Source organism: Somniosus microcephalus, chromosome 9 (assembly GCF_052327205.1).
Source record: "Somniosus microcephalus isolate GS21.2 chromosome 9, FLI_Smic_1.0, whole genome shotgun sequence".
Taxonomy (NCBI): Eukaryota; Metazoa; Chordata; class Chondrichthyes; order Squaliformes; family Somniosidae; genus Somniosus; species Somniosus microcephalus.
Genome location: NC_140995.1, coordinates 103,934,587 through 103,960,535, shown reverse-complemented (window position 1 = coordinate 103,960,535; position 25,949 = coordinate 103,934,587). Strand labels below are relative to the sequence as shown.

The window sequence follows — 25,949 nt, the reverse complement described above, 5'->3', positions numbered from 1 at the left end:
GGGAGAGAGGCGCGCAGGAAAACGCGAGGCGCTGCCATTGCCACGAGGACCGCAGAGAGCGGCATTGGCAGCAGCGCACGAAACCCACAGGGCGTCGCCATTTGCCACGAGGACCGCTGAGAGCGGCGTTGGCAGCAGCGCGGGAGAAGCCATTTTAATCCGCAGCGGGGAAGAAAGGAAACCGCGGGAGACGCCATTTTAAGCCGCAGCAGGGAAGAAAGGAATGCGCGGGAGATGCCATTTTAAGCCAGTCTAACCACACCCAAAAATGCCGAAGAGTGGCAGTATCACAGCGTTCGACAATGAAATCGAAGATTGGACGACATATGTCGAACGCATAGAAGTATACTGCAAGGCGAATGAAGTGCCAGATGACAAGAAAGCGCTGGTATTGTTGAATTCAATGGGTGCAAAAACATATGGCTTACTACGAAACCTAGTAACCTCAGAGAAGCCAGTAGAAAAGGATTTTGAAAACACAGTGTCAATCCTACAGGACCACTTAAACCCCACACCGCTGCTGATAGCAGAAAGATTTAAGTTTCACAAAAGGAACCAGCATAAAGATGAAAGTAATGCTGAGTATTTAACGGAACTGCGCAAGCTATCGAAACACAGCCAGTTTGGAACGGGACTAGCAGATACTTTAAGGGATAAGTTTGTGTGTGGGCTTCAAAGTGAAGGAACCCAGAAACGGCTTCTATCAGAAAAGGATCTTACGCTGGACAAGGCTTTCAGCATTGCAGTATCACACGAAGCAGCAGCACGGGGCGCTGCAGAGATACAACGGAGACCGCAAGAATATGGCACAAATGCCTCCGCACCAAGAGCGAGACACTCGGGAAAGGCGTTATCCAGAAAGAATCAGGAACCCTCCCCAAAGACTGAATTTATAAATAGACTATTTTCAGTTAATGTTGCATGTTAAAAGTGTTAATTGTAATTAGTTTGATATTTCATTGTTAAATGAGTGTTATGGTACTGTTAATCTAAAAGGGGAGGAATTGTAATGTATGTACCTTTAAGGGGGAGAACTACTTTTTACAGCTCCTGTATCCTGTAGTACCGGCAGTGACCACACCTGTATATAAACCCTGAGTAGTGATCTGTACAGTCAGTTGCAGTTTGTACCCTCATTCAGTAAACACCTGTTGATCGTTCCCTGCAGTCTGTTTTCTGATTATTGAAGGACACAACATTAAGATACACGGATCTAACAGATTTCCAAGTAGGGACAAAAAAGCTAGAATTATTTTAGAAACAGTTGGATGGTGCAGTGGGGACCCTGGGGTCTGTCTGAATGGATGAACAAAAATGCTGAAAGGCCATACTGATTAGTATTTATTTTGTGATCTAGCCACTGTTTTTTTGTTTCCTGCCTCTTGACCTATTACCGCCATCTTTTCCAGATACTAACAACTCCAACAACTTTCCTTGTGCCTCCTGAATGATGTGCCCCTCAGTGTCATATTTCTTTCTTTTCTTCTAGCTCAAGGATCTTCTCCTTCTTCTTGTCCCAACTAATTTTCAATCTGTGTCTGTAGCATCATCATTCAAATGCCTCAAGTCTTCTTCTTACTTCTGGATTCAAGGTCCAGTTTTCACATCTGTATCATGCTGTTGAGCACATATAACACTTAATCATTCTACTTCTTATCACCAGCTTAATTTTATGACTGCACAGAAACACTTTCATGCTGTTAAATGTCTCTTTTACAATTGTTATTCTCTGTTTAACTTCTTCGTTGCTTCAGCCATCTGATGTTATTAAACTGTTGAAGTAAACAATTGTATTGGCTTGCTCTATGTCCATTTTATTCACTCCAAGGTCAGGTTATGGGGGTCCTCTTTCTTTGTGGTTTACCTTTGTCTTCTTCGCATTTATTTTTGATCCATATTGCAAGTCTTGCTGACGTATTTGCTGAAATATTTTGTAATTTATCCTTTGTCTCTGTAATCAGTACTTTATCAGTACTCTACTGCACCCCATGATTAATGCAATAAAAATTGTCCCAAGGTTTGATGCTATGAAAATAAGAAATAGGAGCAGGAGTAGTCCATACAGCCCCTCGAGCCTGCTCCGCCATTCAATAAGATCATGGCTGATCAGCGACCTCAACTCCACTTTCCCACCCGATCTCCATATCCCTTGATTCCCATGGAGTCCAAAAATCTATCCATCTCAACCTTGAATATACTCAAAGACTCAGCATCAACAGCCCTCTGGGGCAGAGAATTCCAAAGATTCGCAACCCTCTGAGTGAAGGAATTCCTCCTCATCTCAGTCTTAAATGGCCTTCCCCTTATCCTGAGACTGTGCCCCCGAGCTCTAGACACTCCAGCCAGGGGAAACAACCTGTACAACATAAGGGGGCAAAATTCAAAACTTCCTTCAGCTCATCGCATGTCTTTGTCTTATTCAGGTACCTGATTATTGAAAATTTTATTCCACCTGAAGAGAAAAACAAGATCATGAACCGGCTGTGTTTTGACTGTGAGGAGGATCAGTGGAAATTCCTGCCTCTGGTGCCTGCTGAAAAGTAAGTGTGATGTGGTTCATGTCGCAGAACATGTCCTCTTTAAGTTAAAAAAACATTCTGAATTAGGGGAATGTTGAAGTAAGAAAGGAAAGCAAATTCCTAACTTCCAGCAGAGTAGATGATTTCCTTAACCTTAATTGTAACTTAAGTTTTGAGAACTTGGGGATAATTTTTCCAACTTCACACTCCTGGAGGGGAACCTTTCATGCTGGGAGCACATGTTCGATTCAGGCACAACATGCTCCCAATGTTCCAATATGTGCCAACACCAGGCAAGCCTCCTTGCTAGAAGTGCTAAGTAGAAAAATTATTCCCCGTATTTGTGTTACATAGAATTATACAGAAATTACAATACGTAACTGGGTCTTCGACCAAACCAGTCGATGCTCGTGTTTATCGTTCACATGAGCAAAAGTCCTACTCCCATTTTCCCACCCTGTTCCCGCAACCCCGTATCCCTCATTCCTTCAAGCACCTATGTAACCTAGTCTTAAATGTTGATATGGTCTCCACTTCAATTACTAACTCAACTAGTGAATTCCACAGCCTCACAACCCTCTATGTAAAGCGATTTCTCCTGCTGTCTGTCCTAAAGCTCTTCTATGATCCTTCAACCACTGGAAACAGTTTGTTTCGATCTATCCTGTCCCATCCCTTCATAATTTTAAACACCTCAATCAAATCTCACCCATAATTCCTTTATTCTAACAAAAACAGTCCCAATTTTTCAGGTATTTCTTTGCATTTGTATCTCCTCGTACCAGGCAGCATCTGAGTGAATCAGCGCTATAGCTTCTTGGCTGCCTCAATATCCCTCCTATTGTATGGAGCCCAAAATTGCGCACAGTTCTTGTACTGGCCTCGCTAGAGGTGCTCCTATCTAGTTATCCAGCAAGTTAAACACTTATTCAAAATAATTCCTCGTGAAGCCGTTTGCTGTTTGAAGCTTTACTTGAACAAATTTGTGAAACTGTAAACAAAGACAAAGTATGTTTTGTACATAAACTGAGTACTATACATTCGATATTACATAAGATATAAACATATTTACAACAGTAGAATAGACTAATTGTATAACTAACTAACATTTGGAATAACTTCTGTAACTATCAAATATTAACCTTTTGTAAACATAGTGTTATCGAAATGCTACTCTGACAACGTTGCTATTATGCTAACAAACAAAGATACTCACAGATATTGCGCTTGGCCTAACATAGAAGATCAGATTACATTGGATTGTGAATCCCTCATGGAATTCTCCATTACTCAAGCCAGGTTCTTCCTGGAATTCTACTTCCTGGAATTCTACTTCCTGGGTCACACAGGAAGAAAGGTAGAAAGGTCAAATGACCTCTCACACAGGAAGAAAGGTAGAAAGGTCAAATGACCTCTGTGGCACACAAACACTGCTAACACATAACCACCACCAGAGGGTGCTATCTGCATATAAAATGGTCCATCAGTCCAGAACAGTTCTCCAACAAACAAGTTAATGCGGGGAATTGTAACATGGGTGAGTGGGTAGGAGTGGGGGGGTCAAATGGCCAAATATTCGAGGCATGTTGGGAAGCCGGCTCCAATCCGCTGACTTCCGGGTTTTACCCGAGGCGGGACAAGGGGCGGGCAGCCAACCTGCTCCCAGGAGCTGGGTTGGCATTTTAAATATGTTAAGTAGGTTGGAAGCCTCGGATTTAATCTGCTGTGCAGGTTTTACAGTGGCCGGCTGAGTTTCCTGGACCTCGGAAAAGCCGGCAGCTGCAGCAAGACGAGGACAGTCTCAGGGAGCACTCCTTATCAGCCAAGGTGAGCAGGAATGCTACCTCCCGGCCCCCCAAGCTCCCTCTGCTCCCCCATCAGACCCCACCCCCTGGCGGTCGGGGATTGGACCCCCTTGGGATTGGACACCCCGCTTGGGATCAGGGATCAGACCCTCCTTGAGATCGGACCCACCCCCACCGGGGTCGGGGATTGAACCTACCTGGTCCTGCAGCCTCCTCTGGAGTGCTGTCCACCCGACTGGAAGCCAAGCCTGTCGATTAGGCTGACATCTGGGCGGGGAACCTGTCAATAACAGAAGACGCACGCTGTGGAGTTAAATCTCCACAGCATACGGGGTAACCCAGACTTCCGGGTTTCCTGCGCGCTACCAGACCCCCTCGCTCCCAGCGTGTCAGGAAGTAAAAATTCCCCCCAATGTTTCAGGTCCTTCTTCAGAACCGAGGAGCTTTGATGTTGTTTGCTTTAACAGTAACATTTCATGCGTTTATTGATGCAGTTTCATCTATTTAATTATTTATTAAATTAAAGAACAGCGTTAACTTTGCAGTGCAAAGATGCCATCAGTTCAGATCTGACGGTTTTTGTTACAATGCCAATCATATTTTGAAAGCCTTATGTTGAAAGATCTTCATTAAAATTCATGGGGTTTAGGGTTTCAGAGCAATTTTAAGAACTGTCATTTGCCTCTATTGTTCTACTCTTGTATGATCTCTGTTGTTTTTACCAGTCACCAAATGAAGAAAAGGTCTACGTCTGCAGTTGGCTACAAGCGACCAATCAGTCAGTATGCTAGAGTTGCTATGGCAATGGGCATGCATCCCAGATACCGGGTAAGTAATAAATCATGTGCTAAGAGGTTAATGGGGCTGCTGGGACCAGTATATGTGGCATAGAAATAGCCTTATTCATGTCTCTCTAGAAGCTGGTAAACAAGAATGCTTGCAAAATCATTTTTTTATGAGGAAAATCTATTTTACAATCACAATGTATGTTAATAGGTTTCAGTTGCCATAAAATACAAATAAAAGCATCATTTGTTAGAATACCAATATTAATATTGCACACAGGCTTTCAAAATATAATCTCTTCAAAGAGATTAAAGTATTTATCAACCCAACAAAGATGGAATAGAAATAGGTCATCCGGTATCAACTTGTGTCATAAAAGGGAGTATTACCAACATGTTCTATCCTTCAACAACAACTTTACTGTAAATTGTTTCAACAAATATTCCATTCATAATGTCTTGGCGCTTTGGATATGGAGTATCTTATCTTCTACACCCACCCCAACTGAAGTACTAACCTAGTTGCTAATGTTGACCTCCGAACGCATCTTTGATCGCCCTGTGTGCCATTTGTTATCGTGAGTTATGTGAACAACAATCTTGACAATGCGCTTATGATACCTGCACACCATATACCAGACTACTTTTGTTTTCAATGCTTGATATTAAGAGACAGAGTTATTAATGAAAATGTTTTTTGTTCCTACCCTGGAATTGCTACATACTCCTTTGTGAACTGCAGTTCGGCTAAGTAGTCATGTTTGATTGCACAGGTGCAGGAACTAGACTCTTCCACATTTGCCTTCAGACTTTGCAGGTGCTTGGCGCACTCTAATGGCTACAGAATATGTTGGTATTCAGATAGCATCACTCTTGTAAATGTGAGCCCCATGTGGCTTGAATGTCAAGGCTCTGCAGCTGAGGAAGGACATATGCTGTTCATCCAATGGCAGGTTCCTGCTTCTCTGCCACATGCTCCTATTCATTGGTGATATTTTATTCACCTGGTGGACACACTTCAAACTTACTACATAAATCTCCCAGGCTGGATATATTTGTGCTGGCATTTGCTACAGATGGCGTGAGTGCTGCTGAGTGTTATGAGGTGATGGCTGCTACAGGGCCATGCTACTGTTTATTTGGGGGCATTGATAGAAACAGGAGAAGAACATACATGGTGGCTTAAATTCAATCCCTGACGCAGAGCTTACATAACAAAAGTGCTGCAATGTACAAGTGTGAGTGAGTGCGTGAAGAAAGAATAACAAAGAATGTATGGTACGAGCCCTGAGCTTTCGGAATGCCTCCATTCTCTACGTGGCCTGTTCATACTGACTAGGGGATTTAAAATGAGGGGGATCTCCTCCAGTACTGGTCTGCTCCTTTATGTTATGCACCACTTTGTCTTGCAAGCCTAGAGGTAGTTTAGAGATGTTGACGAGCACATAGGCAAGTGACAGACAAGTGGCCACTTTCCATCCCACCTGTGTGAGTAGATTAACAAGAAATTGCATTTATATAGTGCCTTTAACGACCTAAAGCACGTCAGAGGTGTAAGGAAAATAGACACTGAGTCAAAGGAGAAAAGATTAGGAAGTGTTACAAAAAACTTCTTGAAGTTTTGAAGGGGGAGATAGGGGTGGAGAGTTTTAAGGAGTTATTGCAGAGAGTGGGAGCTAGGTGGCTGAAGACACAGCGCCAATTGTGGGGGATACACAAGGCCGAGGAACGGAGAATATGGAGGGGAGGGTATTAGGACTGGAGGTGGTTACAGAGATAGTAAGAAACAAGGTCATAAAGAGATTTAAAGACAAGATTGAGAATATAAAATTTTACCTGTTGGAGGACTAGGAGCCAATGTAGGTCAGTGACAACAGGTTTGGTCGGTGAGCATGACATGGAGGGTAGAGAATGGAGGTCAGCCAGAAGAGAATTGCAGTAATCAAGTCTGGAGGTCACAAAGGCATGAATGAGGGTTACAGTGGCAGATGGGCTGAGGAAGGGGAGGGGGTAGAGGTAGTTGATGTTATGAATGCGGTCCATGTGATAGAGAGGATACATAGGAAGCATAGCTCGGGGTCGAACAGAACATTGAGATTGCGAGCAGTCTGGTTCAGCCTTAGACAGTGGCCATGGAGAGGGGTGGAGTTTGTATCGGGGACTGAAGGTGATAGCTTTGCTCTTCCCATTGTTTAGTTGGAGGAAGTTATGACTCATGCAATACTGGATGTCAAACAAGGAGTTGAGAGAGGTGGGGACGGGACTAGGAGGTTTGTCTTATTTGGCAATGAGAAGGGAGGAAGCAGCAGAGGCAACTGAACAAATTTTTTTTTTATTCGTTTATGGGATGTGGGCGTCACTGGCAAGGCCAGCATTTATTGCCCATCCCTAATTACCCTTGAGAAGGTGGTGATGAGCCGTCTTCTTGAACCGCTGCTGTCCATGTGGTGAAGGTTACCCACAGTGCTGTTAGGGAGGGACTGCCAGGATTTTGACCCAGCGACGATGAAGGATCGGCGATATACTTCTAAGTCAGGATGGTGTGTGAATTGGAGGGGAACTTGGAGGTGATCGTGTTCCCATGCGCCTGCTGCCCTTGCCCTTCTAGGTGGAAGAGGTCGCGGGTTTGGGAGGTGCTGCCGAAGAAGCCTTGGTGAGTTGCTGCAGTGCATCTTATAGATGTTACACACTGCAGCCACGGTACGCTGGTGGTGGAGGGAGTGAATGTTTAAAGTGGTGGATGGGGTGCCAATCAAGCGGGCTGCTTTGTCCTGGATGGTGTCGAGCTTCTTGAGTGTTGTTGGAGCTGCACTCATCCAGGCAAGTGGAGAGTATTCCATCACACTCCTTACTTGTGCCTCGTAGATGGTGGAAAGGCTTTGGGGAGTCAGGAGGTGAAACACTCACCGCAGAATGATGAACAGAACTAAACAGAGCTGCTTGCACTATTTGATAGAGATGATGGGGTGGATGAGGGGTTTTAAGGAGGTGATTGGTAGAGGAGGAAAGAAACCCAGGATGATGCTAGAGTTATGGTCCATTTTGAAAGATGAGAGCAAGGCCTGGTAGAGATTGATGTGGTCAAGCCAGATCTGGTGCTGGATGGTTAATCCAGTTGTGCACAGGGTGTGCTTCAGCTTGCACCCCTTGGACTTGAGGGAGCAAAGATGGAGGCCTTATCAAGGGGAATTGCTAAATAGGAGATGGTGAAAGTTTTACTTGGGACATGGGTGTCAAAGGTGGAGGTGAGGGAGTGTTTTAGCTAATCAACAGCTGCAGAGGTGTTGTGAATGGAGGACCAAAGACTAAGCTTTGTGGAAGTTGAGAATACCTTTGTGAATTTGTGAACAACTTGGGGGTAAGTGTTACATCGTTATATTATTACATCGTTAAATGGAACTACTTGTTACATCGTTATATGGAACTACTTTGGTTAGTGTATTTATATTGCTATGTGGCACACTGTAAAAGGCAGTGCACAGTGCAAGGTCGGACATCTTGTATCACTCCGCACCATGCGGCAGCAACATCATAAAAGCAAGAATACAACTGAGTAAAAGTCGTAAATTAAAATGAGTTAAAAGTGTCTATATTACATAGTAATAAGAACACAAGGAGACACAACATGGTGGCAGCGGTATAAGTGAGTACAACTTGTGCCATACGAACTACGAATAAGACGAAAAGTGAATATATGAGCTGATCGTGAGTGCCGGTGTCTGCGGTGATTGAGCGTGAATCATACGGGCAACTAAGATGGCGGCTGCCGCGGCACTGACTGCGCAAATGCAACCCCTCATGAACTGGGAAGCCGACGATATAGTAGAGACATTCCGCAAGTTCGTCAGAAATGTGACCTTACATTCAAAAGCTTCCTGAAGGGTACTGCCAACGAGGAAAAGGTTAGTTACATTCTGTTGTGGACAGGAGAAAAAGGTCTAGATTTGTATAATAGCTGGAGTTTGACTGAAGAGGAGAAGGAAAATCCTGCAACAATCTTTGAGAAATTCAGCAACCATCTAGAGCCTAAATCCAATCACCGTATACACAGATACAAATTCCAGAGTCTAAGACAGGAACCCGGTGAAACAGCTGACAATTTCCTGACAAGGCTGAGAAATGAAGCCAGCAAGTGTGCATTTAAGGAAATGGAGGAAAGGCTTGTGGACCAGCTGATATGGGGGTCAGCGCATGCAGAGGTACAAAAAGCCCTGATAGGGAAGGAAAAGCTCGAAATAACAGAGGCTATAGATATTGCGAGAGCTCATGAAGCCATGAAGCAGCAAATGAGAATGCTGATTTCTCAAACGGCTGACATGCGGACGGCTTCTGAGACAGACAACAGAGTGGATACAGTGAGAGAAAAGTACAACACACAAAGACATGCACATGACAACGGGAGAAACATGTGCAGAAACTGTGGAAGACAGCACGATTATACAGACAGGAGGAAATGTCCAGCATATGGAACAAGCTGCAATGCATGTGGCAAACTAAACCACTGGGAAAAGAGGTGTAGAACGAAGAAAGACGGAACATACATCAAAAACAAAGGTGGACAGCAGAACCAGAGAAAGAAACACAATATTCATGCCATGGATAAACAGGATGATGATGATTATGGTCATGACAATACACTAAACATCGAAACCATAAAGGTACAGATTCACGAGATGTCCAGAGCGGAAAATACTCCGAAGAGAGAATTGCACACCATCATCCAAATCGAAAAGAGGGTCAAAGGTCAGCCCACAACCATCAACTTAAAGTTGAAGCTGGACACAGGGGCTCAGAGCAACATTCCCCCATTGAGACTGTACCAGCAGATCTTTCCTGAAAACTTGAGAGAAGATGGCTACCCGAAAAATGGTTGTTTAAAGGCAAGTAATGTCACGCTGACAGCATACGGGGGGAGTGAGATTAAACAACTCGGAATAACCTTTGTCAAAGGGACACATAAAAGAAAGAACATCAACTGCATGTTCTATGTCACCGACACTGAGGGGCCAGCGATCCTGGGATTAAACAGCTGCGAGAAGTTGAGATTGATCTCAGTGAATCACGAGCTGACGGAAACGTCACTGAGGATAGACAGCAACACCCCGCTGGAGAATTGCCCACAAATCAAGAGTAAAAAAGACTTGATAGATATGTATCCGGAATGTTTCGATGATGCAGTGGGATGTTTCGGAGATTTCCAATACCACATCACCATCGATCCAGAGGTAAAGCCCATTATCCATGCTCCACGAAAAGTACCCATCGAGCTGAAGACAAAGCTTGAAAGAGAGCTAAAGGAGAGGGAAGAAAAGGGAGTGATCGTAAAGGTCACTGAACCCACAGACTGGGTAAACTCAATTGTGGTTCAAGAAAAGCTAAACGGGCGTCTCAGAATATGTTTGGACCCCAAAGATCTAAACCAGGCAATAAAGAGGGACCACTATCCCACCCCAATGCTAGAGGAGGTTACGCCATCACTGGCAGGAGCCAAGGTTTTCGCAAAACTAGATGCCAGAAATGGATATTGGAACGTGAAGTTGGATGAGGAATCAACAACACTGACAACATTCAACACACCATTTGGGCGTTACAAATTCCTGCGGCTACCATTCAGGTTAAAGGTCAGTCAAGATATCTTTCAACAGAAAGTAGACGAGACATACAGAGGCTGTGGAGAAGCTTTAGGAATAGCTGATGATATTCAGATCTATGGAGCAGATGAAAGAGACCATGATATGCACCTACATGAGGCCATGGAGCGTACCAGGAAGGCTGGCATCAAGTTAAATGCCGATAAGTGCATAGTTAAAGTCAAGGAATGCCAATTCTTCAGTATGATTTATACACCAGAGGGAGTCAAGCCAAGTCCTGAGAAGATTGCGGCGATTGCTGAAATGAAACCACCCAAAGATAAGAAAGAGCTGAGGAGTTACCTCGGTTTGGTCCAATACATGAGTTCTTTCATCCCAAACATGTCGGAACATACAACAAATCTCAGAGAGCTAATGAAAGAAGACGCCGAATACCAGTGGTCTGAATCACATGAAAGGAATTTCAAACAACTTAAAGAGCTGTTGTGCAAAGAAACAAGTCTGTCATATTATGACAGAAGAAAACCAGTCACTCTACAAGTAGACGCTTCTACCAGAGGACTAGGGGCAGCTCTTGTGCAGGAAGGAAAGCCAATAGCTTTCGTATCAAAGGCCTTGACGTCAGCTGAGACGAGATACGCCAACATAGAAAGAGAACTATTAGCAGTAGTGTATGGATGCGAGAAATTCCATACATACCTGTATGGAAGGCAGTTTACAATAGAGAGTGACCATCGTCCGCTAGAACAGATCTATAAGAAGAATCTGTGCAAAGCACCTGCAAGACTGCAAAGACTACTTCTAAGGCTCCAAAGCTACGACTTCACGCTTAGATATAAGCCAGGAAAGGAAATGGTGCTAGCAGATGCGTTGTCTCGATTGTCACCATATGAGAAACACGAGGTGGAGGGTCTAACAGTAAAAATCCACCACCTAGTGAGTGTTACCCCTACAAAGCTCAGTCAAATCAGAGATGAGACTAGCAAAGATGAGGAATTGCAACTACTCACACAACAAGTGATACAGGGGTGGCCGGAGAGAATCCAGCAGGTACAGGCGACAATTCGTCAATACTGGACAATTAGAGACGACATCGCAATAGAAGGCGGTATTCTCCTTGCTGGATCGAGGATCATCGTGCCAAAGACGATGCAGACAGAACTTCTCCATCTAATACATGAAGGTCACATGGGAATGGAGAAATGCAAGCTGAGAGCCAGATCAGCTGTATACTGGATAGGCATGTACAAAAATATCGAACAGATGGTTTCCGCATGTGGTATATGCCAGAAATACAGAAATGCACAACAGAAAGAGGAGATGATACCTAGTGAAATACCGTCAAGACCATGGCACACTGTTGGGCAGATCTCTTCATGTGCAATCAAGAATGGTATCTCATAGTGACAGATTACTATTCCAAGTTTCCTTTTGTGAGAAGGATGAAAGATCTGAGAGCCACAACTACCACCAGGATTGCAAAGAGCTTGTTTGCTGAACAAGGAATCCCGGAAAAGGTAATCTGTGACAATGGAACCCAGTTCACATCGAGTGAATTCAGAGCTCTGGCAGAAAAGTATGGGTTCAAAATAGTAACCTCATCCCCACATTTCCCAAGGGGACACGGGTTCATCGAAAGACAGATCCAGACTGTCAAGAGAACTCTCATCAAAAGTAGTGAGATGGGGGAAGACCGAGACCTTGCCCTCCTATCACTCAGATCAACACCACTGAAAGCAGACATGAAATCACCTGCGGAATTGCTGAATGGGAGGAAGTTTAAGACTACCCTACCAGCAAAAATACATCCTCCCCAGGACCAGGAGGACTTCAGACAGAAGCTGGCAGAAGCACAAGTCGTAGGAAGCAAACATTACGACAAACATGCAAAGATGCTACCAGAATTGCTAAATGGGCAATTAGTGCATGTGCAAGACCCGATGTTGAAAACCTGGAATCCAGCCAAGGTCATTGGAAAAGCTGATACTCCAAGATCCTACTTCGTAGAGACCGAACCTGGTAACCAATACAGACGGAACAGACTCCACATCAGACCTTCACCTGAACTGGTTAAGCAGCAGACAACATCAGCAACATTGACAACACCAGCTACCACAAGCAGTACGATGGCAGAAACAAGCGCCACAAATCAAACAACCACGAGCATGCACACTCCAACTCCAAGTGCGACAGCAACAACAACAACAAGAGCGGAACACACCAAAACACCGCAGAGAGGAGTGGTCACCACCAAATCCACAAGATGGAGGGACAACATCCAACCACCTGAGCGATATCGCGAATAAGAAAAGAAAACTCACGATTCTTTGTATTTGATAATAATAGTTTAGATGTAATATTTTTTTAATTAAATTAAATTTCATGTTTTAATTTTTTTGAGAAAGAGGGATGTTACATCGTTATATTATTACATCGTTAAATGGAACTACTTGTTACATCGTTATATGGAACTACTTTGGTTAGTGTATTTATATTGCTATGTGGCACACTGTAAAAGGCAGTGCGCAATGCAAGGTCGGACATCTTGTATCACTCCGCACCATGCGGCAGCAACATCATAAAAGCAAGAATACAACTGAGTAAAAGTCGTAAATTAAAATGAGTTAAAAGTGTCTGTATTACATAGCAATAAGAACACAAGGAGACACAACAGTAAGCTTTTTCCGGGACGGATGCAGAAGGAAGTGTGTTTGAAGGAGGGTAAAGGGATGTGGGTGGTGAAGAATAAAAGGAAGTGGTCAAAGATAGCCTCATCATTGATCAATGCCACGGGTGATGGCGAGGTTGAGGAGATGGCCGTGAAATTAACATGCACTGCGCAGGTTAGGCACACGATAAGTTTGCTTTGTGGGGAGATCTTTCCGAATTGGTGCAGTACTTTCTAACCAAACAGAAAATTATGGGGCTGAATTTTATTCTTGTCAGATGCACTGATTTGCAGTAACTCAAGACTCCACTTTAACTATTGTACCCTGTGGAAAAGTGTAGTTGCGATTTCACACTGCCTAATGTAGTGCAAGGATTCTATTGGCCTCTATTTCTGGTAAGTTTCTGTACTGGTGCTCTGAAATTCAGAAGGCGCATCAGGGAAGAAATGGATTCACATATTACATTATCGGTATATTCCACAAGACACAGCAGGCTCAAATCTCCAATGTTTGACCCCACGGCGTATCTCGGGGCAAGGGGAGGTTTCCCTGTTTTGCATGAAACTGGCAGGCGCCCACGCCACTATGGGCACATCTCACATGCCCATCAGAAAAAGGGGGTAAGGAGTGCAGCAGAAGCTAGCTGCTAGCGACAACCACAGCAGTCCGGCAGAAAAAAAAGTTTTAAAGGTCTAACAGTCCCCTTTGCAAGGAGACCAAGCTGCTACAGTAAATCTTCACAGTTTCTTCTGGGGACCAGGCCAAGACCCAGACCTGAACACCCCCCGCCCCGCCCCAGGTAAATCCCACTTCCACCAGCGAGGAATTCAGAATGCCTGCGTTCACTAGGCATACAGGACCCCTGGCAGAACCCAGGCCAGAGCCAAGGAAGCTCCCAGACTGGAAGCCCCTTCCCCCTGCCATGCCCTCTTTGATATGGGGGCTGATGTCTAAGCTGAATGGAAATTCCGCCTCTAATAAGGTCCCAAAGGTGCTCTCACCAGAGGCTTGGTCCTGGCAAATCTGCATCTTGGCCTGATTCGTGGGTTTTCTGCGGCACTCTTGTCTGAGTTATGGCAGGAATGCACTGGAAGGCCTGTGGATTTTTGGACCCGCGACTTGTAATTGTTTGTAGTATATTTTAACAGTAACCGTGACGAGGCCGTCTGTAGAAAGTGACTGAAATCAACGGGAACTATTGTGTGGGTTTGTTTATCTTGGATATTGCTTCGTTAGGCTGTCAGTGTTTGTTGTGAAGCAGAATGAGATCACCCTTGATTTTAATTTTATCGTGTGCCTTGATTCAGTCAAATTACATCATAAGGATCAAATTTGGAATTGGATAAGGTAACCGGTGAGAACCATCCTGCCCAGATTGATTGGAAAATTAAGGCACTTACAGAACCTGAAGTGGAATTAATTCAACTTCCACTTGCCTCTGAGTCAGAAGATTATGGATTCATCCCCCATTCTCGGGGGACGATTTTCACTTGCTACGCCTGGTGTTAACAGGACGTAACTACCTCACATTGGGGTTGGTAGCCTAACTGCTCCATTAACGCTGACGATGCAGCCGCACCATTTTGAATGGGGCCTACCGATGTGTACACAAAACGCCTGCCTGTTTCCATATACAAATCGGGGTCCGCGTGTCCATGGCTGATGGAGCTGATGAAGTCCAGCCAAGGTAAGTGTGAAATTATTTTTTATGAGTCCCAGAGGAGCAGGAACCGCCCAGGACTCGGCTCTCACCGTGATCGTGACCACCCCACATGTACCTTGATGGCAGCCAAAGCAGCCTGATGTTGGCCAGACTTAATCCGGCAAGCTGCATCGGGCGCCAATGTTCCCGCGCAGCGGTCTGGAGGTCCCGTGCATGTCACTCACTGGCTTTTACATGGAAGAAGTCGCACATGCGCGTAAATTTGAATGGATTTTGCAGCCAGTTAAAGGGACCATGCACAAAAGAAAATTTGAAGGAACATTGACGGGCACTTGTTTGGGCCCTCTTCCCACTGTCCATTGAACACCCATCCCATCACCAACCCAAGGTTCCACCTCCTCAATGCTCTCAGATGCTCTCCGATCCCGGAACTTCCCTCTGCTACTCCCACATTCCAAGCTCCCATCCCAGTGCTCTTACACCTTGGGAGACCACTCATATAACACCCACACCTCAGGATGCCACCCCAGTACATCCATAACCCAGTACCCCCGCCAATGTTCCTATACCCCCAGAAAAGCCCTGCCCCTTGGCGATATCATCCGAAAACACAGCATCAGTTTCCACATGTACGCTGACGACACCCAGCTCTACCTCACCACTTCTTCTCTCGACCCCTCCACGGTGTCTAAATTGTCAGACTGCTTGTCCGGCATACAGTTCTGGATGAGCAAAAATTTTCTCCAATTAAATATTGGAAAAACCGAAGCCATTGTTTTCGGTCCCCACCACAAACTCCATTCCCTAGACACTGACTCCATCCCTCTCCCTAACATCTGTCTGAGGCTGAACTACACTGTTCGCAACCTTGGTGCCATATTTGACCCTGAAATGAGCTTCCGACCACATATCCGCAGCACAACAAAGACCGCCTACTTCCACTTCTGCAACATCGCCCATCTCCACCCTTGCCTCAGCTTATCCGCTGCTGAAACCCTCATCCATGCCTTTGTTACCTCTAGACTTGACTATTCTAACACATTCCTGGCTGGCCTCCCACATTCCACCCTACATAAACTTGAGGTCATCCAAAACTCGGCTGCCCGTGTCCTAACTTGCACCAAGTCCCGCTCGCCCATCACCCCTGTGCTTGCTGATCTACATTACGTTAAGCAGCGCCTCGATTTCAAAATTCTCATCCTTGTTTTAAAATACCTCCATGGCCTCGCCCCTTCCTATCTGTGTAATCTCCTTCAGCCCACAACCCCCCAAGATATCTGCGCTCCTCTAATTCTGCCCTCTTGAGCATCCCTAATTATAATTGCTCAACCTTTGTTGGCCGAGCCTTCTGTTGCCTAGGCCCTAAGCTCTGGAATTCCTTGCCTGAACCTCTCTGCCTCACTACCTCTTTTTCCTCCTTTAAGATGCTCCTTAAAACCTACCTCTTTGACCAAGCTTTTGGTCACCTGTCCTAATTTATCCTTATGTATCAAATTTTTTTTGTCTTAAAATACTCCTGTGCAGCGCCTTGGGACGTTTTACTATGTTAAAGGCGCTATTAAACTTTAACTCTGGTTTCTAGTTTCTAAGGTCTCTCTGGTGTAGCGGGGACTGTTGGTAAAACTATTTAACTGTAGTGTAATTAGTGGGATTGATTGATTTAATTTAAACTCAATTAATTAAAGGGTAAATCATGGCAGGACAGCCCGGCCCCGTGATCTGCTCCTCCTGCGATATGTGGGAACTCAGGGACACTTCCTGTGTCCCTGACAACTACCTGTGCAGGAAGTGCACCCAGCTGCAGCTACTGACAGACCGCATTGCGGCACTGGAGCTGCGATTGGATGCATACTGGAGCGTTCACGATGCTCGGGACATCGTGAATAGCACGTTTAGGGAGTTGGACACACCACAGGTAGAGGTTGGACAGGAAGAAAGGGAACGGGTGACCAACAGGCAGAGTACTAGGTGCAGGCAAGTAGTGCAGGGGTCCCCTGTGGCCATCCCCCTCTCCAACAGATACACCACTTTGAGTGCTGTTGGGGGGGATGGCTTATCAGAGGAAGGCAGCAGCAGCCAACTTCCTGGCACCAGGGGTGGCTCTGCTGCACAGAATGGGAGGAAAAAGAGTGGTAGAGCTATAGTAATAGGGGATTCAATTGTAAGGGGATAGATAGGCGTTTCTGCGGCCGCAAACGAGACTCCAGGATGGTGTGTTGCCTCCCTGGTGCAAGGGTCAAGGATGTCTCCGAGCGGCTGCAGAACATCTTGGAAGGGGAGGGTGAACAGCCAGTTGTCGTGGTGCATATAGGCACCAACGATGTAGGTAAAAAGCGGGATGAGGTCCTAAAAGTGGAATATAGGCAGTTAGGAGGTAAATTAAAAAACAGGACCTCAAAGGTAGTAATCTCAGGATTGCTACCAGTGCCACGTGCTAGTCAGAGTAGAAATAGAAGGATACTTCAGATGAATATGTGGCTAGAGGAATGGTGCCAGGGGGAGGGTTTCAAGTTCCTGGGACCCTGGAACCGGTTCTGGGGGAAGTGGGACCAGTTCAAACCGGACGGTCTGCACCTGGGCAGGGCTGGAACCGATGTCCAAGGGGGTTTGTTTGCTAGTGCTGTGGGGGAGGGTTTAAACTAAAATGGAAGGGGGTTGGGAACCTGAGCAGGGAGACAGAGGAAAGGGAAACAAGGATAAAAGCAAAAGATAGGAAGGAGAAAAACAAAAGTGGCAGTCAGAGAAATCAACGGTTTAAATCAAACATGGCCACAGTAAATAATAATTCTAATAGGTCCAAGAGCATTAAAAAAACAAGCCTGAAGGCTTGGGGCTAGATTTTCAGTTGCTTGCGCCAGCAGTTAGCGCCTTAAGAGAAGTGATTTTCGGGCGCTATGCGTGTAGCGCCTGGGCGCAGCGCAGTTTGCGCCCCGCCCCAAATTAAGTTGCCCGTTAGCGCCGGCGCAAAGTTTAGCGGCCGCCCGGATGCGCGCGCAGAAAATGACGTCACATCCTCGTGCAACGCCCTTTGGCCGCCCCGAATCCAAACTTCAGTCGGACCGCCCCATTGTGCGCCTGGCGTCCAGAGCGTTTGTAAAATGGAACGCAACACACCCTGGGGAGCGCAAATTAAAGGGCACTCGTACAAAAGGCACTCTGCATGTGTTGTGTGGAAGTACGCTGTGTGTTGTTCTGAACGGGCTATTTATGTTTCCGGGTACCAATACACCAATTATTATTATTATTATTCCTCCTCCTCCTCCTCCTCCTCCTCCTCCTCCTCCTCCTCCTCCTCCTCCTCCTCCTCCTCCTCCTCCCAGACTTTGCATTTGAAAAAAATACATGCACCCTTCCCCTTTAAGAGCTCACTGGCACCAGAGTGTCTGCCGTGCGCTGCGCCCGAGCTCGGGTGTTGCGCTCTCCACCGCCGGCTTAGCGCCTAAAGATACTAGTGGAACGCCTCTTAGCACTCCACCAACCTCTTAGGGCGAAGCCACTGAATTTCCGGCAACGGGGCGCTACTTTGGGGCGGGCGATAACTTCGGGCGGGCGCTAAGCTTAGCGCCCCAAAACTGTCTATACTGAAAATCTAGCCCTTTGTCTCTTAATGCGAGGAGCATTTGTAATAAGGTGGATGAATTGGCTGCACAAATAGAGGTAAACAAATATGATTTGGTTGGGATTACGGAAACGTGGCTCAAGGATGGCCAAGACTGGGAACTCAACATCCAGGGGTATTCGATATTCAGGAAAGATAGGCAAAAAGGAAAGGGAGGTGGGGTAGCATTACTGGTTAAAGAAGGGATTAACACAATTGTAATGAAGGATGTGGAATCTGATGATGTGGAATCTGTATGGGTAGAATTGAGAAATACTAAGGGGAAAAAAACATTAGTGGGAGTGGTATATAGACCTCCAAACAGTAAGGCGGAGGTTGGGGATGGCATTAAAAGGGAAATTAAAGAAGCGTGCAATAAGGGCACAGCAGTCATCATGGGTGACTTTAATCTACATATAGATTGAGCTAACCAAATTGTTAACAATACTGTGGAGGAGGAATTCTTGGAGTGTTTACGGGATGGTTTCCTGGACCAATATGTCGAGGAACCAACCAGAGATCAGGCCATCTTAGACTGGGTATTATGTAACGAGAAAGGATTAACTAGCAATCTTGTTGTACGAGGCCCCTTGGGTCGGAGCGATCATAATATGATCGAATTCTTCATTAAGATGGAGAATTAAGTAGTTGACTCAGAAACAAGGGTCCTCAATTTAAATAAAGGAAACTACGATGGTCTGAGGAGCGAGTTGGGTAGGATTCATTGGGGAATGGCACTCAAAGGTGTGACGGTGGATAGGCAATGGCAAACATTCAAAGACTGAATGGATGAACTACAGAAGTTGTTCATCCCAGTTTGGCATAAAAATAAAACAAAAAAGGTGACTCAACCGTGGGTAACAAGGGAAATTAGGGATAGCATAAGATCCAAGGAGAGGACATACAAATTGGCCAGAAAAAGCAATAATCCTGAGGATTGGGAGCAGTTCAGGATTCAACAAAGGAGGACAAAGGGATTAATTAAGAAAGGGAAAATAGAATATGAGAGTAAGCTTGCAGGGAACATAAAAACTGACTGTAAAAGCTTTTATAGATATATGAAGAGAAAAAGATTGGTGAAGTCAAGCGTAGGTCCCTTGCAGTCAGAATCAGGGGAATTTATAATGGGGAACAAAGAAATGGCAGACCAACTAAATATATATTTTGGTTCTGTCTTCACAAAGGAGGACACAAATAACCTCCCAGAAATACCGGGGAACATAGGGTCTGATGAAAGGGTGGAACTGAAAGAAATCAGTATTTGTAGGGAAATGGTGTTAGGAAAATTGATGGGACTGAAGGCCGATAAATCCCCAGGGCCTGATAATCTACATCCCAGGGTACTTAAGGAAGCGGCCCTAGAAATAGTAGATGCATTGCTGGTCAACTTCCAGAACTCGATAGACTCTGGAACAGTACCCATGGATTGGAGGGTAGCTAATGTTACCCCACTATTCAAAAAAGGTGGCAGAGAAAAAGCGGGGAATTATAGACCGGTAAGCCTGACATCGGTAGTGGGGAAAATGCTTAAGTCCATTATAAACGATGTAATAGCAGAGCACTTGGAAAGCAGTGACAGGATCGGACAAAGTCAGCATAGATTTACAAAAGGTAAATCATGCTTGACTAATCTACTGGAATTTTTTGAGGATGTAATTGGTAAAATAGATAAGGGAGAACCAGTGGATGTGGTGTATTTGGACTTTCAGAAGGCTTTCGATAAGGTCCCGCATAAGAGATTAGCGTGCAAAATTAAGGCACATGGGATTGGGGGCAAGGTATTGACTTGGATAGAGAACTGGTTGGCGGACAGAAAGCAAAGAGTTGGAATAAACGGGTCGTTTTCCGAGTGGCAGGCAGTGACTCGTGGGGCACCGCAAGGATCGGTCCTAGGACCCCAGCTGTTCACAATATATATTAATGATCTGGACGAGGGAATTGGATGTAATATCTCCAAATTTGCAGACGACACAAAGCTGGGTGGGAGGGTATGCTGCGAGGAGGATGTCATGAAACTCCAGTGCGATTTGGACAGGTTAGGTGATTGGGCAGAAACATGGCAAATGCACTATAATGTGGATAAATGTGAGGTTATCCACTTTGGTGGCAAAAACAGGAAGGCAGATTATTATTTGAATGGCAATAGATTGGGAGAAGGGGAAGTGCAAAGAGACCTGGGTGTTCTTGTGCACCAGTCGCTGAAGATAAGCATTCAGGTGCAGCAGGCGGTTAAGAAGGCAAATGGTATGTTGGCCTTCGTAGCAAGAGGGTTCGAGTACAGGAACAAGGATGTCTTGCTACAGTTGTACAGGGCCTTGGTGAGACCGCACCTTGAGTATTGTGTGCAGTTTTGGTCGCCTTATCTGAGGAAGGACGTTCTTGCCATGGAAGGAGTGCAGCGAAGATTCACCAAGCTGATACCTGGGATGGCAGGAATGACGTATGAGGAGAGATTGTGTCAATTGGGCTTATACTCACTGGAGCTTAGAAGATTGAGAGGGGATCTCATCGAAACCTATAAAATTCTGTCAGGCCTGGACAGATTAGATGCTGGAAGGATGTTCCCAATGGTCGGGGAGTCCAGAACCAGGGGTCATAGTCTAAGGATAAGGGGTAGGACATTTAGGACCGAAATGAGGAGGAATTTCTTCACCCAGAGAGTGGTGAACCTGTGGAATTCTCTGCCACAGAGGGCGGTGGAGGCCAGTTCATTAAATATGTTCAAGAAAGAGTTGGATATGTTTCTTAAGGCTAAAGGGATCAAGGGATATGGGGAGAAGGCAGGGACAGGGTACTGAATTTGAATGATCAGCCATGATCTCATTGAATGGCGGAGCAGGCTCGAAGGGCCAAATGGCCTACTCCTGCTCCTATCTTCTATGTTTTTATGTAAAAAAAAAGTAAGGGTAGAAATTGAATACATAGGTAAAGCAACAAATAATAATCAAGGGTTCTAATGAAGAAAATTGCCACAGTTACTTTGACGTGTCCAAGGAGGCCTATTTTCACTATCTACACTTACCAGAGATGCAGTCTCAAACGACTGAGATGATCATGGTGGTGAAAGTCACTACTGCCTAGAACCTCTATGCACCTGGCTTCTTTCAACCTACCTTGCATGACAACTGTCAGATCAGTCAGTCTTCATTGCACCGCTGTATGCATCAGGTCACTGAGGCATTGTTTGCCAGCGCAAAGAACTTTGTCACTTTTTCTAAAGGAAAGCAGCCAGCAGGAGGAGAAGACTCAGCACTATTTCCGGGTGGCCACATTGCCAAGTCCCTCTTTGGCCCATGTGGCCATACGGGCTACGTTCAAGAATGGAATGGTATTTATGAATAGGAAAGGTTTCCATTTAATTAACGTGCAGTTTATATGCAACACTTGACTGTTATTTTGGAAGCTGCCACAACACATTTGTTCTATGACAGTCAACAGTGCCACCATTAATTAATTAAATTCCAAGATTGGAGGAATGGATCCAAGGAACTAGTGATAACCTCTTGACCCCTGACTCATGATGTGAGTCTGAAACCTACAAACCAGGCTGAAAGAAAAAGTTATGAGATACACACCTCCACATGGATACAAATACAGCATACGATAGGCATGCTGAAGCCAAGATCCCACTGATTAGATAAGTCTGGTGGCGTCCTATTGTACAGACCCGAAAAGGTATCTAGCGTGATAATGGTGCACTACATGTTGTATAATTATGCTCTGTAAAGAGGAGTCACCATTCAGTTTCTGAAAAGAAATATGCAAATGAATTCTCTGCACAAAATCAAAATCCAGTTCCAATCAATTCTTATTCGAGCAGTGCTTGGTGTATTGCCAGTGTTTTCTATCCAGGTGCTTCTCTTTTGTGACAACCTAATCTCATAGAGTCATGGAGTCATAACAGCACAGAAGGAGGCCATCCAGCCCATCGAGTCCCTGTCGGCTCTCTGTAGAGCAATCCAGTCAGTCCCATTCCCCCGCTCTATCCCAGTAGCCCTGGAAGTTTATTTCTCTCAAGTGCCTATCCAGTCTCCCCTTGAAAACATTGAGTGTCTCCACTTCCACCACTTCCATCGGCAGCGAGTTCCAGGTCCTCACCACTCACTGCGTAAAAAAGTTTTCCCTCACATCCCCCCTGTATCTCTTGCCAAAAACCTTAAATCTGTGTCCCCTAGTCCTTGTGCCATTAACTAGTGGGAACAGCCTCTCCCTGTCTAGCCTATCCAAACCCGTCATAATCTTGTACACCTCTATCAAATCACCCCTCAACCTCCTTTGCTCTAATGAAAACAAATCTAGCTTCTCCAACCTGTCCTTGTAGCCAAAATCCCCCATCCCCGGAACCATTCTGGTAAATCTCCTCTGCACCCTCTCAAGGGTCTTCACATCCTTCCTAAAGTGTGGTGACCAGAACCGGACGCAATACTCCAGTTGTGACCTAACCAGCGCTTTATAAAGGTTCATAATAACTTTATAATAAACCAGCGCTTTATAATAACTTCTCTACTTTTGTACTCAATACCTCTATTTATGAAGCCCAAGATCCCATATGCTTTGCTAACCACTCTCTCAATATGTCCTGCCACCTTCAGGGACCTATGCACATTAACTCCCAGGTCCCTCTGTCCCTGCACACTCTTTAAAGCTGTGTCATTAAGTGTATATTGCCTCTGCCTGTTCCTTCTGCCAAAATGCATCACCTCACACTTCTCTGTATTAAATTCCATCGGCCACTTGTCTGCCCATTCTACTAGCCTTTCTATGTCCTGTTGCAGTCAATTGGTATCATCCTCACTGCTTGCCACACCCCCAAGTTTGGTGTTATCGGAAAATTTAGAAATTCTACTCTGTATTCCGATATCCAAGTCATTTATATATATCAAAAATAGCAGTGGCCCCAGCACTGACCCTTGGGAAACACCACTGTGTACCATCCTCCAGTCTGAAATACAGCCATTTACCACAACTCGCTGTTTTCTGTCCTCAAGCCAATTCCTTATCCAAGCTGCCACTGACCCACCTATTCCATGACCCTCAAGTTTGTTAACCAGCCTTCTATGTGGTACTTTGTCAAACGCCTTCCTAAAATCCATGTAGACAACATCCATTGCATTCCCTTCATCAATCCTCCCTGTTACTTCATCAAAAAATTAAGTTAGATTAGTCAAACACGATCTTCCTTTTACAAATCCGTGTTGGCTCTCCTTAATTAGCTTAAACCTCTCCAAGTGCCCGTTAACTTTTTCCTTGATTATTGTTTCTAAAACTTTATCCACCACTGATGGTAAACTGACCGGCCTGTAGTTACTAGGATTGTCCTTACACCCTTTCTTGAACAATGGTGTCACATTTGCCACTTTCTAATCCTCAGGCACCTCCCCCGCATCTAGGGAAGATTGGAAAATTATGGCAAGCCCTTCCGCTATCTCCTCCCCCAATTCCCTTAACAACTTGGGATGCAAGCCATCTGGACCAGGTGACTTATCCACTCTAAGCATACCCAGCCTTTCTAGTACATCCTGTCTATCAATTTTCACCCCTTCCATTGCTTCTACCTTTTCCACTTCTACCGATATTTTGTCAGTATCCACCTCCTTAGTAAACACAGATACAAAGTACTCCGTGTCATGCTCCTTTCAGGTGCTACCTCAGCTGCCTAGGCCCGAAGCTCTGGAATTCCCTCCCTAAACCTCTCCGTCTCTCTACTTTTCTCTTCTCCCTTAAGACACTCCTGAAAACCTACTTCTTTGACCAAGCTTTTGGTCACCTGTCCAAATATCTCCTTGTGTGGCTCATTGTCAAATTTTGTTTAATAATTGCTCCTGTGAAGCACCTTGGGACATTTTAGTATGTTAAAGGTGCATAAATGCAAGATGTTGTTGTTGAGAAGGAAATTACAAGGCTGACTGCTGGATGTCACTGAATGTGTCCTAGGATGGAGGTGGCTCTTGACCACCTTCTGCTGTGTCATAAGCCGGCACCATGTCTGACACTGTGGTAGCCGACTGGGCCTGCCTTCTTCCTGGCTCTGCATGGGTAACTTAAATCAGGCAGCAAGGTAACTAGGATGTTTAGCCATCCAGAGAGACAGCTTTTCGTAGAGAGATTCATGGAATGATTTATATTTAAAGAGCTCTGACACTACTATGAAATTGTCCACCCTGCCTTAGAAAATGTGAGTAAGTGAGCGTACAACGTGCAAGTAGCCCTACTTTTTCTGAGAAGTGGCCCACATAATTGGAAGCTGGCAGTCATACATAATTTGGGGACCTTGTGATTGTGCGACAAAGTCCTAAAGGGTTCTCAAATGATTATCATGTGTCCAAAGTCAAGATGCAACTAGTTAAGGTAAAAGTGAGTATTACAGACATGCCTTACCATCGCCTTAAAGCAGGTATATACAGTGTACACTTATGGTGACAAACTTCCTCAATGTGTTAAACTTTTTCTATATCAGTGCCAGTGACATAGAGACATGTGAAAGGCATTCAGCTCCTTTGTCACTGCTTCCCAAGCAGCTCTGGGACCATAGACTTCTAAGGAAAGAGCCCCTCTGACCCTTCTTTCTGCACCTCTCTCAGCATTGCCTTTAACGTGCTCTCATAAAGGGGGCAGACTCCCTCCCCATGCCCTTGCACTACCTTCTGCCATCTATTCCAATGCAGGCAATGCAATTTCCCCAACAGCAAAATTGACAACTCTCAGATCAGTGAGTGCCCCTTTAATGCACAGCTGCAACTTTTAAAATCTTCTGTTACACCAGTTGTCCCACCCATGCAGGCAGCACCCTCCCAGCACATGGACCTTGGAAAATCTTGCAAGTTCTGCCCTATGCATGTACAATGTGACCTGTGTTTGTGCACTTCTGGGGTAACAGTACTGCATCCTGAACAGAAAATACACTCCAGTATTCCTGGAAGATAAGGTTTTATGCTAAACTGATTATTCTCTTATGAACTTGGTGTACTTTGGGATAACCCTTGGGTCACAGTGACCTCTGAGAACAACCACAGGGGAATATGATAATCTAAATGTATAATCAGCAATTAAACTATCTTATTACTGCAGGGATCATCAGTGCAGTTCAGCAATCTGAAACCAAACCTGGATTCTGCCAGCTTCTTATGAAAGTACATTTGTTTTTTCTCTTTCAGCAGGCAATGTAGATCATTTGTTTTCTTCTTCCTACCTCATGGGATGCTACAGAATGAATTAAAAACATGTCTGCATTGCTGTATTTAGTCTTGTTATCTTGCAATTTACCATGATGTGTTCCATTTGTCTAACCATTCATGTGTCAACACCAACCTGTCACCTAA

The 25,949-nt window shown here is 45.1% G+C and overlaps 1 protein-coding gene across 3 annotated transcripts in view; it reads left to right on the top strand.

Moving 5' to 3' along the window:
- kif3ca (kinesin family member 3Ca) overlaps positions 1-25,949 on the top strand; it is a 376,933-nt gene that overhangs the window by 327,993 nt on the left and 22,991 nt on the right. For all 3 annotated transcript variants that reach the window (XM_085996947.1, XM_085996946.1, XM_085996948.1), the window contains 2 exons: positions 2,424-2,540; positions 5,050-5,152. In XM_085996947.1, the coding sequence (XP_085853073.1) occupies positions 2,424-2,540; positions 5,050-5,152 (220 nt within the window). The remainder of the gene's footprint in view (positions 1-2,423; positions 2,541-5,049; positions 5,153-25,949) is intronic.